Below are 17,770 nucleotides of genomic sequence, written 5' to 3'. Positions count from 1 at the left end.
TCTGAATAAGTACTTTTACTCTCGATACTCTGAGCACACTTTGCTGAGAACACTTCAGTTCTTGTATGAAAGGTTTAAGAGCAGAACTTTTACTGTTGTACAGGAGGTGAACAGTTCCTCCACCACCACACTGAAGCAGCTCAAGACTCAGACTGAACAAATAAAAATAATTGTTATAATTACAACTCATTATTCTGCAAGATGTTTCTGCTGCAACAACATCCTGCCAGCTTAACAGCACACTGCTGCCCCCTGCTTGCTGCACCCGGCCGTTACTTCAAACACTGAAATACAACGTGCAGACATGAGGGAAGTATGTGCTGTAATAACAAACAGGAATGAAATTAAATTGAAATATCGTGTGAAAAATGTGTTTTGCGTAGGCAGGAAAAAAACTGTGGCAGCAACATGACGTCAGACAAAACACCTGCAATGAAATAAAGTTAATAAAAACAATGAAACTGAAAATACTTGACAGTATTATTATGAACTCCATTGAAACCCTGTAGATTTATTTATTTTTAATCGTATTCATGTTTAATTTATCGTTGCTATTAGCATCATATAAGTAAAGTTTTAAGTACTGTGACCTGAGCTCACTGAAATAAAGTAAAAAGTGTTTTCCAAAAAACAAACACAAAACAATGATGACGTTACCTTACATATATCTGTATGTTCTATAATCTCACTGACAGATGCGACTTCACGCTGGATAATGTGACGTATTATCATTATTATTATCATTATTATTATTATTATTACTCTGACGTCTCTGCACACACTCTCTTTCCATCGGCCGTCTGTTCAGACATTTATGGAGCATGTTTTATCTTTTAAATTGTATCTCATGTCCGTCCCCCGTATGTATTTAATCTGGTGTCTTATCTTTGTTTTATACATTTGATTTTAATCCTTCGACTGTGAGGCTCTGACTGCTGCGCCAGGGATTTGAACCAGCAACCTTCAGGACGCAGGCCGACAACAGGTCTCATACAAGCTCGACTTTTATTGATGACAGAAAAACATTTTATATCAAAAACACAAGAAGAAAAGAAAAGTCAAAAACTGAAACAAAATATTTCACAGCAGATGACGTCATATAAAATAGAAGAAACTGTTTCATGCGTGTGTCATATTGCTCCTCTTCATCACTCCTCTTAGAAACATAAAAACCTGTCGTCTTCCTCACCTTCATCATTTCATGTCTCAGCAGACTGTCCGGCTCCACAGAGGAGTTTAATAAAATCTTGTCTCACTGGTGAAAAATTATCCATGAATAAAGGTTTAATGTTCCCGTGACGTTGCCGTGTCGCAGCAGTGGAGGTCACATTTAAATCTGTCTTCAGTAGAAACCTCCTCTGTGTTCCCGCCATGTGTGCAGGAAGTGTCTTTGTGTGACCTGCTGGTACCTGCACACGATCTGTGATGTCATCGACTCGTCATGTTTCCAGGTCTGTGTCTGAACCCTGAGGACGGCCGGTGCCTCCTGGTGGTCGGCTGCTGGCTACACCCTCTGTGCACCTGACGACCCTGCAGCAGCAACAACACGAGAGAAAACATCACTGAGGAGTCACACCGGTGACACGTCAGCTCATAAATGACAAGCTGAAACGTGATTGGTGGATGGTCAGGTGATGTCAGGCCAACCAGATTCTTTAAACAGCTGCAGGTCAGACGTGTTTCCTGTTCTGGATCAGCTGCAACAACAAACAGACTCTGACAATAAAAGGAAAGTAAAAGCTGCAGGTCTCAGCTCCATGAGATGTATTCTAACTTCAGAAATCTACATTATTATCAAAGTGATGATTGTTTTATGATGAGTGTGGTAACAACAGGGCGACAGAGGGCCGATGAGGTGAAGCTAAAAGTGGTGATCTCATGCGCTCAGTGAAACGTTTCCTGGTTGACATGTTTGTGATGATGACACAGTCAGACATGATGAAGGTTGATGTTTCTGAGCCAACAGTCACACCCAGACTGTGAGGTCACAGAGGAGCTGCGTTCATGCTGTTCCTTCAGTTTCAGATGATGACAGACTGAAGAACAGCGCCTCCGGTGGAGGATGAGGCACCTGAGAGTGCAACACAAGACTCTGGATGTGTTCTGGAGTTATTATCAGTCACTACGCTCACATGCATAAAGTATTACAGTTTTTGTGATATTTGTTCGTGTCTAAAAACCTGTTGATATCAGATTCTGTCCTGATGTTTAAATGTCGCTGTGTTTCTGCTTCAGACCAGAGATGTTGGTTTTTCTTTTGGTCATGTGTCTCTACTCCGGCCTGACAAACTGTTGGTGAGTTGGTTTGTGTTTAACGTCTCCATGACAACGCACAGAGCTGACTGTAAACAGACACAAAGCCGTGTCTGACTGCTCCCAACACCTGAGTCACATCTGCACATCTTCATCATCCTCAAACACAACATGTTGTTCACATGTCCTGCGTCACCCTCACAATAACAGCACAATATTTGTGTGTGTGTGTGTGTGTGTGTGTGTGTGTAAACAAACTGACAGATGTGGTTGCTATGGTTACCTGGGCACAGCATGGTCGTCCTGACTCGGCTCTCCTCCAGTGTTAAGAAGGAGCCGCTCCTCTCTGCTGAGCCCAGCTCACAGGTCAGCACTGTGATGGGAGCCCTCCCCGCTTTCAGGTGCATCTGGATGTGGTCCTGCATCAACACACACACACACACACACACACACACACACACACACACACACACGTTCATTTCAATGGTCACAGCTCTCACACTGCCATGTGTCCTTTATGATTCAGCCAATAGACGGCCCCAGAGGGCGGAGTCAGAGGTTTAACACAACAACAAACAACAGAGGCGACGGTGGACGACGTCATAATGTTGTCTCTGTATGTAAAGGTGAGCATGAACCTTCCAGCTGTGATCAGTGATTTAACCCCCGACAGTCTGACACTGTTGTTTTAGTACTGGTTCATTTTAATCATCAATCTCCTTCAGAAACGTTTGTGCTAACTTCCTGTCAGATGGTGCATCACAGACTCCTGGAATATTCACCAATGATCAAAGTTGTGTGCAAATGTTGCTCAACAAACATGACGTCACTGACCTCACTGCAGACAAACTGCCCAGGTGTCAGTTACCTCCTGTGGCGCAGGGATCTCTAGCTGCGTTTCCTCCGGAGCTTTGACGATGATCACCGTCTGCTGCTGGATGGATCTGAGCCGGCTGATGTCTGCGTACGTCACGTAGGCTGACGTGAGGAGGCGTTAAAGAAACCCTGTGTTGTGTTAATATGAACATGTACAGTGATGATTCTGTTTCACTCTGCTGTGAAGGATATGCTGAGCTCTCCACGTCGTCCGTCATGTCGAAGAGCTGCTGAGCGCAGCTTTTGATGAGTCCGTCCAGCTTGTCCTCCACCACCTTCAGGTTCTCCAGCTCGCTCTGCAGCCTCTGCGGGTTCTTCCACAGGAAGCTGGAGATGGGACTCTTTCCTCTGCACACAGAGCAGACAGAGAAGCTTTACAATGCAGAGCAGCAACAATCCCTGTAGAGTCGTTAAAGAGGTTATACCTGCTTTAATTTACGTTTGTGCAAACTTATTCTTTTTATTTTACTTTGCTGAGAGCTGTCTCACCTTTAAGCCCTCAGCAAAGGCAGTAAGAGACAGCCGGTATCGGCAGACAGCCTGTCACTCACAGAGGCCCCGCCCCTAATGAAGTCTTAATAAAATGATAACAGGTGAGCTCTGTAAGGAGAGTTCTGCAGCGTTCCAGTGTAGACGCAGATATGTCGTAAAACGAGGTCGTGTGGATGGAATTTTTCTCCCAAACGGAGGGGAAAAGAATCCGTTCAGAAAAAAATCTGTGTTTGTACTGACAGGACCTGACAGTGTGACATCACCAGCTGCAGGCTGTGACATCATCTCTTCTGATATCTCTGTGACTGTCACATGACCGCCTGTCATGTTTTACTGACTGAAACTTTCCCACAGTTCAGTTCTGTTACTGATGAAATCTCATCAGCAGGTGACGAACAAATAAACCTCACAGAAATAAGTTCAGGGTCCGAACATAAAGACGTTGTTCATGAGACCTGATGGTTCAAATACAGGAGGAGGAGTTAACCTGTCGACCAGGGTCTGAGTCATTACATCATCTTTCAGACTCACATCCACTTGATCCAGTTGGCCGAGTCCTTCTTGATGAGGTTGAAGCCGCTCAGGACGTGCGTGATGTCATAGACTCGCCGTTTGCGGGTGTTCAGGCTCGCGGGAACGTCCCTGAGGTCCAGAGCGCCGTCCGGAGCCGCCAGCAGCAGCTGGAGGAAGCGCAGAGTCAGCAGCCCCAGAGACACGTCTGCGCGCGCGCACACACACACACACACACACACACACACACACACACACACACACACACACAGTGATCAGCTGATTAATATAAAATTCAGTTTACGTCAGCAGTCGTCGATATGAACAGCTGCATGTTCACTTCATGTTTCCAGGCATTTAAAACATGTTCATGAAACCTCGACTACAGCAAGACGTTTGGAATTTTCATCTCCAGGAAATAACATAAAATACTTTCAATCTATGTGACGATCATTCTGAATTCATCCGTTCATTATTTGATCTGTAAATGTCAGAGTTAACGAGGACGTCTTCAAATGTTTTCTGAGCAAAAACCCCAAAAACATTCCGTTAACTTTGATATAAAACAAAGAAAAACAGAAAATCTGAGACATTTGGGAAGAAATATTTTAACAATTATCAAACTAAGTTCACAATTCATTTTCTTTTGATCAATTAATCAACTAATTACTTCAGTGCAGTCGTTGCAAATATTTTTTTCTCAATGAATGGACGTATTTTGTTCCATGTTAAAGTCTAAAATGTTTTTACGTGACAAAAATTTAAACTTGAGTCACACAGAAGAAAAAGCTGATAATGCATGTTAGTTTGGGTCATCTAAACGTATGAAACTTACACGCTGCTGAATGTGGAGTCAGAAACTATTCTACAAAGAAAATATTTTGCAAATTTATTTCTCAGTGTGACTGTTAAAGGGTTAATGTGTGTCACACCTGTGTTCAGACGTGACTGAGTTATGACTCAAAGATGAGGTGCAGATTCTGACACAGTTTGGAAACCTCTGACGTGACCTGGCAGCAGGGACACGTTCAGTCTCAACTTATCGAGCAACGTTTCTGACTGACGTGTCAAACAGTCTCGAGGTGATCTTCTCTTGTTTGGTGGGCGTGTCAGAGGCGTTAGCCAATCAGCAGCTGCGTCTTTACAAACCACATTCTGACAAATCTTTATCTCATGGTCACTTTTTGTTTTGGCGATGTCGGCAAAAGTTTCCCATGATGCCAATAAAACCCATCTGAGTTGAACTGAATGAAGCGCTGCCATATTAAAAGGCAGTGCGCCTGCGTAACACCACAGGCTGTTGAACGCACCACTGCGTTTGTTTAAGTAAAGGTTTCAGGGCTGAACGCAGCTCACACTCACTCTGTCTGCCGTCTCTGTTGGACTCAGACCGTCTCCTCTGTTGCAGGAGAGAACTGAAAGAAACAGACAACATGATGAGTTCTGACAAACACACACAGAATCTGCTGCTCTGGAACATTTGAGACAGTTTCATACACTAAATACCAAAAACATCTCCAGAAAATAAAGTTTCATTTTAACTCTTTCTCCGTCATTCACCAGATATTCAAACAATCTGTTTTCACTGTTATCAGGTAGGGGGCGCTGTTACACATCTTGTGAAATAGAACAGCACTGCCATGTGCAAAAACAAACAAAGGAGAAGATCTGCTGGAAACAGGAGGAAGATGTTTACAGAAATGTAGCAGCTTGTAAACTGTAGGCCTGTAGTCTCCTGGTCGACTAGTGGATTATTTGGTCGCTGTGCTCTCGTCCGACCAAATTCTCATTGGTCGAATAATCGCTGTGCTTACTTTCATAAGGAGAAAAGTGCTACATCAACAGCTTTCCAGGATTAATCCATTATTTCCTGCGGCGGGGGGACAGGCTAAGTTACCTGTGAAAATGGACCTCCTGTCTGTCTCTGTAAGCTGAAAACATTTCCCTCAGTGGAAACAAAGCTTGTATTTACTTTAATTTCACAGATAAGAAACAATAAATTGTGAAGACAATAAAGCCTCCACTAAAATAGCATTTTAAGTCCTGTGTGTGATTTATCCTGGCTTCATATGAGCAGAGGAAATCTCCGCTCGTCGCTAGGCTAATTTATACAATGTAACATGTCATAGGCTTGTGCTAATAACGTTAGCATGTTGTATTTGTGGGGAAAATGTGTCCAGATAAAGACAAGTGTTTGTCTGTGAATGCTGCGAGTTATAGTGAAGCTGATTTGTGTACTTGTGTTTGAAACTGTCTCTATTAAGCCATGTTTAATGTGTGTTTAACGTGTGTTTAACGTGTGTTTTATGTGTGCTTAATGTGTGCTTAATGTGTGCTTCATGTGTGTTTAATGTGCTTAATGTGTGCTTCATGTGTGTTTAATGTGTGCTTCATGTGTTTAATGTGTGCTTAATGTGTGTTTAATGTGTGCTTAATGTGTGCTTCATATGTGTTTAATGTGTGCTTAATGTGTGTTTAATGTGTGTTTAATGTGTGTTTAACGTGTGTTTAATGTGTGCTTAATGTGTGTTTAGTGTGCTTAATGTGTGCTTAATGTGTGTTTAATGTGTGTTTAATGTGCTTCATGTGTGCTTAATGTGTGCTTAATGTGTGTTTAGTGTGCTTAATGTGTGCTTAATGTGTGTTTAATGTGTGTTTAATGTGCTTAATGTGTGCTTCATGTGTGCTTAATGTGTGTTTAATGTGTGTTTAGTGTGCTTAATGTGTGCTTAATATGTGTTTTATGTGTGTTTAATGTGTGTTTTATGTGTGCTTAATGTGTGCTTAATGTGAGCTTCATGTGTGCTTAATGTGTGCTTAATGTGTGTTTAATGTGTGTTTAGTGTGCTTCATGTGTGCTTAATGTGTGTTTAGTGTGCTTAATGTGTGCTTAATGTGTTTTATGTGTGTTTAATGTGTGCTTTATGTGTGTTTTATCTGTGCTTAATGTGTGCTTAATGTGTGTTTAGTGTGCTTAATGTGTGTTTAATGTGTGCTTAATGTGTGCTTAATGTGTGCTTAATGTGTGTTTTGTGTGTTTAATGTGTGCTTTATGTGTGCTTTATGTGTGTTTAATGTGTGTTTAATGTGTGCTTAATGTGTGTTTTATGTTTGTTTTATGTGTGCTTAACGTGTGCTTAACGTGTGTTTAACGTGTGTTTAACGTGTGTTTTATGTGTGCTTCATGTGTGCTTAATGTGTGTTTAATGTGTGTTTAATGTGCTTCATGTGTGCTTCATGTGTGTTTAATGTGTGTTTAATGTGTGCTTAATGTGTGTTTAATGTGTGCTTAATGTGTGTTTAACATGTGTTTAATGTGTGCTTAATGTGTGTTTAACATGTGTTTAATGTGTGCTTAATGTGTGCTTAATGTGTGCTTCATATGTGTTTAATGTGTGCTTAATGTGTGTTTAATGTGTGTTTAATGTGTGCTTCATGTGTGTTTAATGTGTGTTTAATGTGTGCTTCATGTGTTTAATGTGTGCTTAATGTGTGTTTAACGTGTGTTTAATGTGTGCTTAATGTGTGTTTAATGTGTGCTTAATGTGTGCTTAATGTGTGTTTAATGTGTGTTTAATGTGTGCTTCATGTGTGTTTAATGTGTGTTTAATGTGTGTTTAATGTGTGCTTAATGTGTGTTTTATGTTTGTTTTATGTGTGCTTAACGTGTGCTTAACGTGTGTTTAACGTGTGTTTTATGTGTGCTTCATGTGTGCTTAATGTGTGTTTTATGTTTGTTTTATGTGTGCTTAACGTGTGCTTAACGTGTGTTTAACGTGTGTTTTATGTGTGCTTCATGTGTGCTTAATGTGTGTTTAATGTGTGTTTAATGTTTGTTTTATGTGTGCTTAACGTGTGCTTAACGTGTGTTTAACGTGTGTTTTATGTGTGCTTCATGTGTGCTTAATGTGTGTTTAATGTTTGTTTTATGTGTGCTTAACGTGTGCTTAACGTGTGTTTAACGTGTGTTTTATGTGTGCTTCATGTGTGCTTAATGTGTGTTTAATGTGTGTTTAGTGTGCTTAATGTGTGCTTAATGTGTTTTATGTGTGTTTAATGTGTGCTTTATGTGTGTTTAGTGTGCTTAATGTGTGCTTAATGTGTGCTTAATGTGTGTTTTGTGTGTTTAATGTGTGTTTAATGTGTGCTTTATGTGTGCTTTATGTGTGTTTAATGTGTGTTTAATGTGTGCTTAATGTGTGTTTTATGTTTGTTTTATGTGTGCTTAACGTGTGCTTAACGTGTGTTTAACGTGTGTTTAATGTGTGCTTCATGTGTGCTTAATGTGTGCTTAATGTGTGCTTCATATGTGTTTAATGTGTGCTTAATGTGTGTTTAATGTGTGTTTAATGTGTGTTTAACGTGTGTTTAATGTGTGTTTAACGTGTGTTTAACGTGTGCTTAATGTGTGCTTAATGTGTGTTTAATGTGTGCTTAATGTGTGTTTAACGTGTGTTTAATGTGTGTTTAATGTGTGCTTAATGTGTGTTTAACGTGTGTTTAATGTGTGCTTAATGTGTGTTTAATGTGTGCTTAATGTGTGTTTAACGTGTGTTTAATGTGTGCTTCATGTGTGTTTAATGTGTGTTTTGAATCAACTATATAAATAAAGTTTGATTTGAACTAAACTTTACAGCTCTTAACACAGTCCTCCACCGCCGACTAGTGTTTTGGAGGTGTAACTGCAGAGTGACACAGACACACCACCACACAAGTAAAAATAACGTGCAGATTTTTTTTTCCCCACAACTAATCAATTAGTTGAAGATTATGTGCGACTTTAGTCGACCAAGATTTTCTTTGGTTGACTACAGCCCCAGTAAACTGCACAACCCGGAGACGTTGATGGACTCAGACTCTTTCACTTCCTGTTTTGATCAACATTCTGAATCTGATTGGATGAAGAAACAAAAGAGTTAATGGGGAGAAACAGGATCTCCATGACGATGACAGTGACACACTGAACGTGACAACGTGCTCAGCTGCTGCACCTCATAGACAACATTATTGTTATTGTTTATACAGTTCAGACTGACGTAAGGAAATGAGAAAAAAATAAACACGTCAATGTGAAATTGATTTTGTTCTTAAAAATGACTCTGACAAAAATACATTTTTCTCAGCTTTTTGAAAAAAGTTTTTTATGAAAAGTCACAAATTCATGAAAAACGAATCTGACAGAATAACAACAGGATCTGTTGTTAAGTTTGATGAATAAACTCTTTATATATTTACAGAGCAAATGATTCTGTGTGTCTTCAGAGATCAGTGAATATGATCAAAACGTTGGCAGTGGCTGGAAACTGAAAGATAACAAAGGGTTAACTGACACATGACAGGCTGAACGTTTGTTACCTGGTCGTCGCCGCCTCCGGAGGATTCTCCAAACGAACACCTGGATCCTGGAAATTAGAGAGAGGAACAAGAGGAAGATCCTGAGGGTCAGAGTTTTTACATTTCAGATCAGAAATAAAATCTCATAAATGTATAGATTAAATCTCTTTAATGCTTTCAGATGAGGTCACTTCCTCTTCACTTCCTCCTGTGTGTCAGATTCAGAGACGCGTCACACGTGTGAAACATATTAAACAAACAGACCTGCTGTGGAGGATGTGATGCAGGAGGAGCATCATCTTCATCTTCATCCTCCTCACAGTCTCTGGTGGCCCACTCCTCCTCCTCCTCCTCCTCCTCCTCAGAGCACTCAGCTCCCCAGGGGCTGACCAGGCCCAGCGGCCCGCCCAGGTCAGGGGGCATGATGGGGATGGCGTCACTTTTCACCCCGCTGGTGGAGATGTCCTCCGACAGGAAGTGGTCTTCACAGATGATGTGCTGCTCTGTGGCGTCCTGCCGGTCCGCCTCCCTCAGCGCTGCGAGCCACACCTGAACAAAGTCATTGACGTTACTGATCGATTGATCGTGGACATTATTCAATGATGATGATCATTAGCTGCAGCTGTGATGTCACGTAGCGAGTAGGAGTGAGTTCATGTAGGCTGATATTACCTGTTTTTCAGAGAACTCCTCTGGTAATTTTATTAAAAGGCATGGCGTATAGGTCCACAGTAACTTATTAGTATTATTATTATTGGGTCTTATAAGAGTGGGCTACAATGAGTACTGGGCCAAATCACAGCATCCGCGGTGAGAGGACACAGAATTGTGTGCACTTTTTGACTGCTTCATGTCAGGGGACGCAGTCTACTGTTTCCTGATGATGTCACAGTGTGAACAACAAGTCCATGATGAGCAGGAGGAGAGCTGGTTAACATTAGCTGTAAGCAGCTAGTCGACATTAGCTGTTAGCAGCTGGTCAACATTAGCTGTTAGCAGCTGGTTAACATTAGCTGTTAGCAGCTAGTCAACATTAGCTGTTAGCAGCTGGTTAACATTAGCTGTTAGGTTGACTTGTGACTTCTTTATTTATTTATTTATTTATTTATTTATCAATTTTTTATTTCGACCCTTCCTGAGGCTCCAGGTATTTCCATGACCCTCCCCAAACCATAAATGCAGGGTCCGACGTTAAGGTTTTTTCCTACTTGCCCTGCCAGGCAAGTACTTCTCAAATCTACTTGCCCCATCTAAATTCTTACTTGCCCTGCTTTAGAGGTTCTTTTTCTGGCTGTGTGGTGTGTATTTTCGCTCATGACTTATATCTTACGTCAGCAGAGACGCTCAGCCAATGGAGGCAGCAGCACATAAAAAAGCAGCACACTGCAACTGGCCCCTCCGAGGACAGAAACAGGAGAGGAAATACACGATTACAGGCCTGGAGTTAAGATATTTTTAGGGCAAGGCCACTTTGGCCTTTGATAAATACAAATTTATTGGGGCACCAAGGCCAAAACCAATGGCGCAATAACAATATGTGCTAACTACATTGAATGAAGACAAAACAATATAAGGGTCACTGACAGGAGTATTCACCTAACATAGCCTACATATTTTTAATTATATAATTATTTATATGTCTCTATGTATATTTTTATATAAATCCCCAATATTTCATTTGCCTTTAAAAAAATCCTCTTCCTTCATTTAATTTAAATAACAGTGTTTATTGTATTGTATTATATGTATTAATTCTCTACAGGATCTTGTATGTTCTTTAATGTGTGTTCAATTTATTAAAAGAAAAAAACAAAAAAAACCTGCAGCAAAGTGAGCCCTCTTCCTCAGAGAGGATCTTTGTCCCATGAGAGCAGGCAGTGTAAACAACGTTCGCTGGCGATTTGACAGTCACTAGAAGCACATTATGACCTTTTGTAAAAGTTTCTGTGGTACCTGTGTTGTACATGATCTAACGTTAGTGGGTAAGGACTGAGAGGCTGTCTGGCGTGTGTGTGTGTTCGTGTGTGTGTGTGTGTGTGTGTGTGTGTGTGTGTGTGTGTGTGTGTGTGTGTCTGTCTGTCTGTCTGTCTGAGGAGTGTCAGTACGTTAACTTGTTAGTCGTAGCCTTGCTGTTCGTCATGTTAAAAAAACAGGACATGCTACACTGGCTGTATGGGTAGGAGGGGGATTACAGCACTGGCTGTTTGGCCGTGGTATAATTCCTGCCCTGCGATTAGAAAAAAAATAAATAAATAAAAATATCTGAGTCGGTGCTGCTTGCCCAATCGGGCATGTCTGCGCAGGGTCTGCTAGCCCGCCGGCTATTTTTACTTGCCCCGGGCATTCGGGCAACCGTTAATGTTGGACCCTGAAATGAGTTACTAGATTTTTTTAAACTTACTCTTTAATGTTCATAGTTGATGATGAACTCCTTAAGTTTAAAAAAAGTCTCAGTTTATTTTTGGCCAAATTATAAATGAGACGTAGAATAAAGTGACTCTGATGACGTGTCATTATGTTGAGCTCAGATTTGGTTTGTGTGTTTTTTCCTGACAGAAGTGTTTATTGCACATGATGTGTTCAAGGACTGTCAGAAATTTGAAAATCCAACATCAGTTTCTGTTTTTACAGTTTGTGGCTGATAAATAGTGTCATTTTGGCAATTTTTAGAGAAAACATGACAAAGCGAAAAAATAAAAAACAAATTCTGAAGGAAAAAAAGTGCCTATTATTTTCAAAAAAATAAAATAAAATAAATTATTTGACGTAGAGCTTTAGATCAATAAAGCTAATGTTGAGAATGTGTTCTGATGATGCTCAGGTGGATTCAATCGACTCACCTGAGACTGATTCACGTATGATGTAACCTATATCACTGCACCACATCACTACATCACTGCACCTCACTGCACATCACTGCACCACATCACTGCACCACATCACTGCACCACATCACTGCACATCACTGCACCACATCACTGCACCACATCACTGCACCACATCACTGCACATCACTGCACATAAAATCCTCACCTGTCGTGAGTATTTGTGCTACTTATTTTACGTTGTGTGTTATTTATTGTCCTGTTGCATAAATGTTCTTTGCTATGCAAAGGATCTGTATTTCTTGTCTGCACTCACATTTTGGCAGCATATGTAGCATCCTGTTGTTCCTGTGCAATGACAATAAAGCCTTTCTGTTCTGTTCTATTCTACAATATTCTATACATAACTGCACATCACTAGAGAATTGACAATAAAGCATCTTGAGTCTTGACGTGTCTGTGCCTCAAGTTTCCCGCAGATCATTGCTGAGCAGGTAGCACTGTGATGGTGGGAAACATGGCGTCAGAACTAAATGAAGGCGACTGTAGAAATATCGGCTTTGTTGATCTGTAGCGTTACGATCAACGTCAGGTTTATGAGTTAACTGGATTTAAACAGCTGCTTTTTGTATTGGAAACCAATAAGATCCTAAAATGTTCTTAGGGAGGTGGACAGTGTGGTCACATGTTGATCTGGCTGCCTCACATCACTGTGACATCACTGTGACATCACTGACTGTATGCTGTCGGATGTTTGGGGTATATGACAATATCAACATGTCGGCACGTCTTTCATTTATTCTCCCGTAACACACGTTTGTTTAGACGGGCACCAAAGATGACACTGTGTCGGCCTGTCCAGAGTTTATCTGTTAGACACAGGAGCTAAAGAAACAGGAAATTAAACCTGCTCACTTCCTGTTTCCGACATTCCGTCACAACACGTGACTGGTTTCCTCTCCACAGGTGTTTGACACTGTGATGAAACTGAACACAGACACGTCACGAGGACAGCTACGTGTTCTCTACCTGGTTGGAAACAGCTGTTGTCACCATGACAACCACAGACGGCTGACAGTCACCAGATAACACAGTCAGGAGTAAATCTGAAACACCTGCGGCTCACACACAAACGTCACAGACACCAAAGTCAGATCTGAACTTTATTAAAAGTGTTTTCAGAGTAAAACATTTACTCTCACAAGATAAAACACTTTAAATGTGAGTATTAATTTGTTGGTTTGGTGAATGTAACCTGATGTAACCGCTCTACTTCCATTACAGTGCTTTCTACGGGAGCCATCCGGGACCAAACTGAGGCTAAAACCTGCCGCTACCCGGTGTGGTCCCCTCGAGAAGCTAATATATTGGCATGGTTAGCTAATTAGCATCGTTACAAAGGGTTAACGACACCCGGTAACGTCTCTTCACGCGGGTCAGTTTCACGGGTCCATACCTTGACACGAGCCGGGTCTGTGGGGAAGCTGAAGAACCTCTTCCGTGGTCGGTGAAACAGCCCCCGGTTACCGGTTACGGTGCGGTTGGGACACCCGGAGACGACACACTTCATCATGGTTACCGTCTCTCCTCCGCTCACAGCGGACACGCACGTGGGCGGTTTGTTTTCATCACGTTTCAAGGTGTGTTTCTCTTACCGGAAATAGATGTTTGTGACCCGGATGTACAAAAATGGAGGGAAAATGGAAAGGGGAGATGATAGGCTCCTTCGAGGTGATTTATAATTATAATAATTGTAATAATAATAAGAAGAATGATAATAATAATAATAATAATAATGCACTTTATTTATGAAGTGCTTTTTAAAAGTAAAGTTACAAAGAGCTTCACAGGATTTAAAACAATGCACGATTCAAGCAAATGAAATGAGGCAATTCAAGAAACACAAAAAAGCTATGAAATGCACGTCACATTTACGTTTCCCCTTGTAGGTTATGTTATTCCTTCATTCATAAATGTATTTATTTTTTAAAATATTTTCCCATTTTGTTGTTTAATATCACATTTCTATTCAAAACTTAAAGTTAAAATCACTTTTGATGTGATCGGTCTTAAATCTTACACTATATAACGTTTAATTTGTTTTCTGCTGTTTGCTTTGGCAGTTTCTCTGCACGTCCCTGTACGTAATGTAGGTGAATGATGCCTTGCTGTTTTGCACATTTTCAATAAAACTTAAAATAATAAAAATTGTTATTAAAAAAAGTAAAGCAGAGGCAGAAGGCGGAGACAAAAATTCGACAGTTTCCTGCAGCCAAATTCTACATGAATGGATGAAACAGTATTTTGATGTGATATTACCTTTTCATTGTTTGTCTTGATTGTTTTTTCTTTGTTTACATGTATCCTCCACATGATCAGTCCTTTCTTTATATAGTGTTATTGTATGTTGGTTTGGTCAGTAAAGAATTATAAAGTTTCCAGCAGCCTGTAGTCTGAGTCTATTCACAGAAACACTCACATCCTGTTAGATCTGATTCTGATTGATTCAAATGTTATCAGAGCCATATATCAATTACATAAGTTTGGCTGACAGATTTTTCACATGTGCAAAATTTCTGGCGGTATGCCTCAGGCGCCCACAAAGCAGTGACTGTCACAACTTCATAATGCAAACTTTGAACAACAGTCAGGCTTGCACAAACCTCTGGGGCTTTACCTACCAATTTACACTGTAACAACAAACTCCACACGTCTTTAGGCCACTGTCAGGTCACCACGATGCTCACATCAAACTGCTCAGAAGAAGCTGTGGGACATACATACTCACCAGGGTAGACGCAGCTTGATGCTGTTACAATGACATCTGATGGACAACATTTTGGGTTTGACAATGTTTTTTGTTTTGTTTTTTCAGAATTTTATTTGAAACAAAAAAAGATAAAAAAGACACATTTCAGCAGGAACTGATACTGGAAACTACATTTCAGGGAAAACTGGAACAGAATAGTAAAACAGAAGTTAAAAGGACGTGTGTCAAAAATGTCATCATGTCACTATGTCATCATGTCACCATGTCATCATGTCATCATGTCACTATGTCATCATGTCACTATGTCACTATGTCACCATGTCACTATGTCATCATGTCACCATGTCATCATGTCACCATGTCACTATGTCATCATGTCACCATGTCACCATGTCACTATGTCATCATGTCACCATGTCATCATGTCACCATGTCACTATGTCACTATGTCACCATGTCACTATGTCATCATGTCACCATGTCACCATGTCATCATGTCACCATGTCATCATGTCACCATGTCACTATGTCATCATGTCACTATGTCACCATGTCATCATGTCACCATGTCATCATGTCACCATGTCACTATGTCATCATGTCACCATGTCACCATGTCATCATGTCACCATGTCATCATGTCACCATGTCACTATGTCACCATGTCACTATGTCATCATGTCACCATGTCACCATGTCACTATGTCACTATGTCACCATGTCATCATGTCACCATGTCATCATGTCACTATGTCCCATGTGTTCCTACAAATGTTGAAAACAAAATGGCCTTGCTGGTATGATGTATATAGGAAACATTAACCAGAAGTCCTTCCTGTTTCTCTCCACAGGAGGACACTCTCCCTCAAACAGACAACAGAGACACAGATGAACCAAGATTCAAGACTCCAAATCCAGCAACAGGACGTTCAGTGAACGTGGTGTTGAGGGTGTGGAGGTGGATCTGTTTGTCAGGGGAGATGCTGTAAAAGGACACAGTGCCAGCAGGACGGTCCATGTACACTCCTACTCTGTGAGAGACCGAGGATGAAGAGGAGGAGGAGGAGGAGGGGCTGAGGTCTGTTTTTTCATTTTTGTGCCAGACAGAGTAACGACCATCAGAACAGTAGAGACACCAGGACTGATCATTGCCTCCAAACCTGCTGTCATATCCATCTCCTCTCCTTCTGATCCCTCTGTAAGTCACTGCGATATGAACTGCTCCCTCCCACTCCACCTCCCAGTAACAGCGACCAGTCAGACCATTTCTACACAGCAGCTGAGGCCAGTGGTCAAATCTCTCCTGATGATCAGCATATTTCTGCTCCTTCCTCACCCTCGTCACCTTCTTCTTGGTGTCGGACAGTTTGAGGTTTCTGTGTGCCGTGTTTGGGACCAGTGTGAGTTCACAGGCATCTGATGGACACAACACAGCAACACTTTACTTTTCCTTTACTTGTTGATATATCATAACATTTCAATTAAAAGCCTAGTCTCTGTTTTTAGCCTGGTGTGGCTACACATTTTGACAAATAAAGGCCTGTCTTAATGAGAGGCCTGGTCTGGTTGTCGATCAGTTCATCTTTATGGACGTTTTTTGGGTGTATAAAACCAGGTTGTTGACTACCCACCACTTTAGATTGCACATATAAATACACTGATCAGCCAAAACGTTAAAACCACTAGTGGTTGAAGTGAATAACATTGATCATCGTATTGTTGCAATAGGCCTCGTTTCCAACACAGGAACTTCGGGGTAATTTTATGGACCAAAATTACCAAAATTACGGCCGTTGGTGCGCGTCTCCACTGCAGGAACCACCCCCGAAGGACAGAGTTCCAGAACTTTGACAAGGACTAAACAAGTCCCTGCCTCGGAGCAGGTACTCAGAACGGCCCCAAAAAACTCCTGGCTGGGGCTTGGGGTTTACTTGGTGCTGATTGGATATACTCAAGGCGGGATGTGACGTCAACAGAAAGCAACAAAATAGCCGGCATTTTTAAAACTCAGCAGACGAAGAGACACGAAGAGACACGCCAGTAACCCAGCAACCACTTCAGCTCCTTCCATGTTGATAATTGTCCTTCTTATGTCTGCTTTCTTCTTCTTACTTCTGCTTCTTCTTTGTTGGTGTTCTTCTTTGTTTGTTTCTTTGCTGTGTCACCCCGGTCAAAATGGCTGCCCAACAATTACGTCACATCCAGAGCCCGGTAACTTTACAGGAACCTTCCTCTCGCTCCGCCCTCTCAGTGGAGACACAGCGGTTGAGAGGGCGGAGCGAGAGGACGTTCCTGTAAAGTTCCTGCCCCCCAAATAGTACCAGGAACTTCTTCAGTGGAAACGGGCCTTTTGTCACGTTCCTTGGGCCATTCCTGAGATTTTCTTATGGTGTAGCATGGTGCATTGTCCTGCTGGGGGAGCTACTGCCATGAGGTAGTACCATTGCCATTAGAGGGGGTGCTTGGTCTGCAATGGTGTTTGGACGGGTGGTGCATGTCAAGTGGCATCCGCATGAATACCAGGACCAAAAGTTTCCTCGCACATCTTTGCATTATAACAAGATAATCAATGTTATTCACTTCACCTGTCAGTGGTTTTAGTGTTTTGGCTGATGGGTGTATAAATGTTTACACTTTTGTCTATGTGGAGATGTTACACATCGTTAGCTCGGTTCATTTCATTTTACTGAAACCATGAGCACCAGAGGAG

General features: G+C 41.4%; 3 protein-coding genes across 6 annotated transcripts in view; 1 reads left to right on the top strand and 2 right to left on the bottom strand.

The window, feature by feature from the left end:
- Positions 1–17,770, top strand: part of LOC125896593 (NACHT, LRR and PYD domains-containing protein 12-like) — a 451,585-nt gene that overhangs the window by 258,740 nt on the left and 175,075 nt on the right. The gene's annotated exons all lie outside the window — the stretch shown is intronic.
- Positions 989–13,974, bottom strand: LOC125896605 (transcription factor E2F2-like). 2 transcript variants are annotated; one of them, XM_049589286.1, is made up of 9 exons: positions 13,747–13,971; positions 9,730–10,014; positions 9,487–9,533; positions 5,494–5,546; positions 4,153–4,339; positions 3,323–3,477; positions 3,122–3,237; positions 2,537–2,672; positions 989–1,530 (listed from the first exon to the last, which is right to left on the bottom strand). In XM_049589286.1, exons 1-9 carry the CDS (start codon positions 13,861–13,863, stop codon positions 1,505–1,507), a joined length of 1,122 nt encoding a protein of 373 aa, XP_049445243.1. In that variant the 5' UTR covers positions 13,864–13,971; the 3' UTR covers positions 989–1,504. The 2 variants fall into 2 exon arrangements, with proteins under 2 accessions (XP_049445243.1, XP_049445244.1); XM_049589287.1 differs by lacking the exon at positions 989–1,530 and having other exon boundaries at positions 2,551–2,672; positions 3,088–3,237; positions 13,747–13,974.
- Positions 14,523–17,770, bottom strand: part of LOC125896598 (NACHT, LRR and PYD domains-containing protein 12-like) — a 50,241-nt gene continuing 46,993 nt past the window's right edge. For all 3 annotated transcript variants that reach the window (XM_049589279.1, XM_049589277.1, XM_049589278.1), the window contains one exon: positions 14,523–16,476. In XM_049589279.1, the coding sequence (XP_049445236.1) occupies positions 15,926–16,476 (551 nt within the window). In that variant the 3' untranslated portion in view covers positions 14,523–15,925. The remainder of the gene's footprint in view (positions 16,477–17,770) is intronic.

Source organism: Epinephelus fuscoguttatus, linkage group LG11, assembly GCF_011397635.1.
Source record: "Epinephelus fuscoguttatus linkage group LG11, E.fuscoguttatus.final_Chr_v1".
In the NCBI taxonomy this organism is placed as follows: domain Eukaryota; kingdom Metazoa; phylum Chordata; class Actinopteri; order Perciformes; family Serranidae; genus Epinephelus; species Epinephelus fuscoguttatus.
Note: the sequence above shows the minus strand (reverse complement) of the source record. Positions and strands in the feature narration are given on the sequence as shown.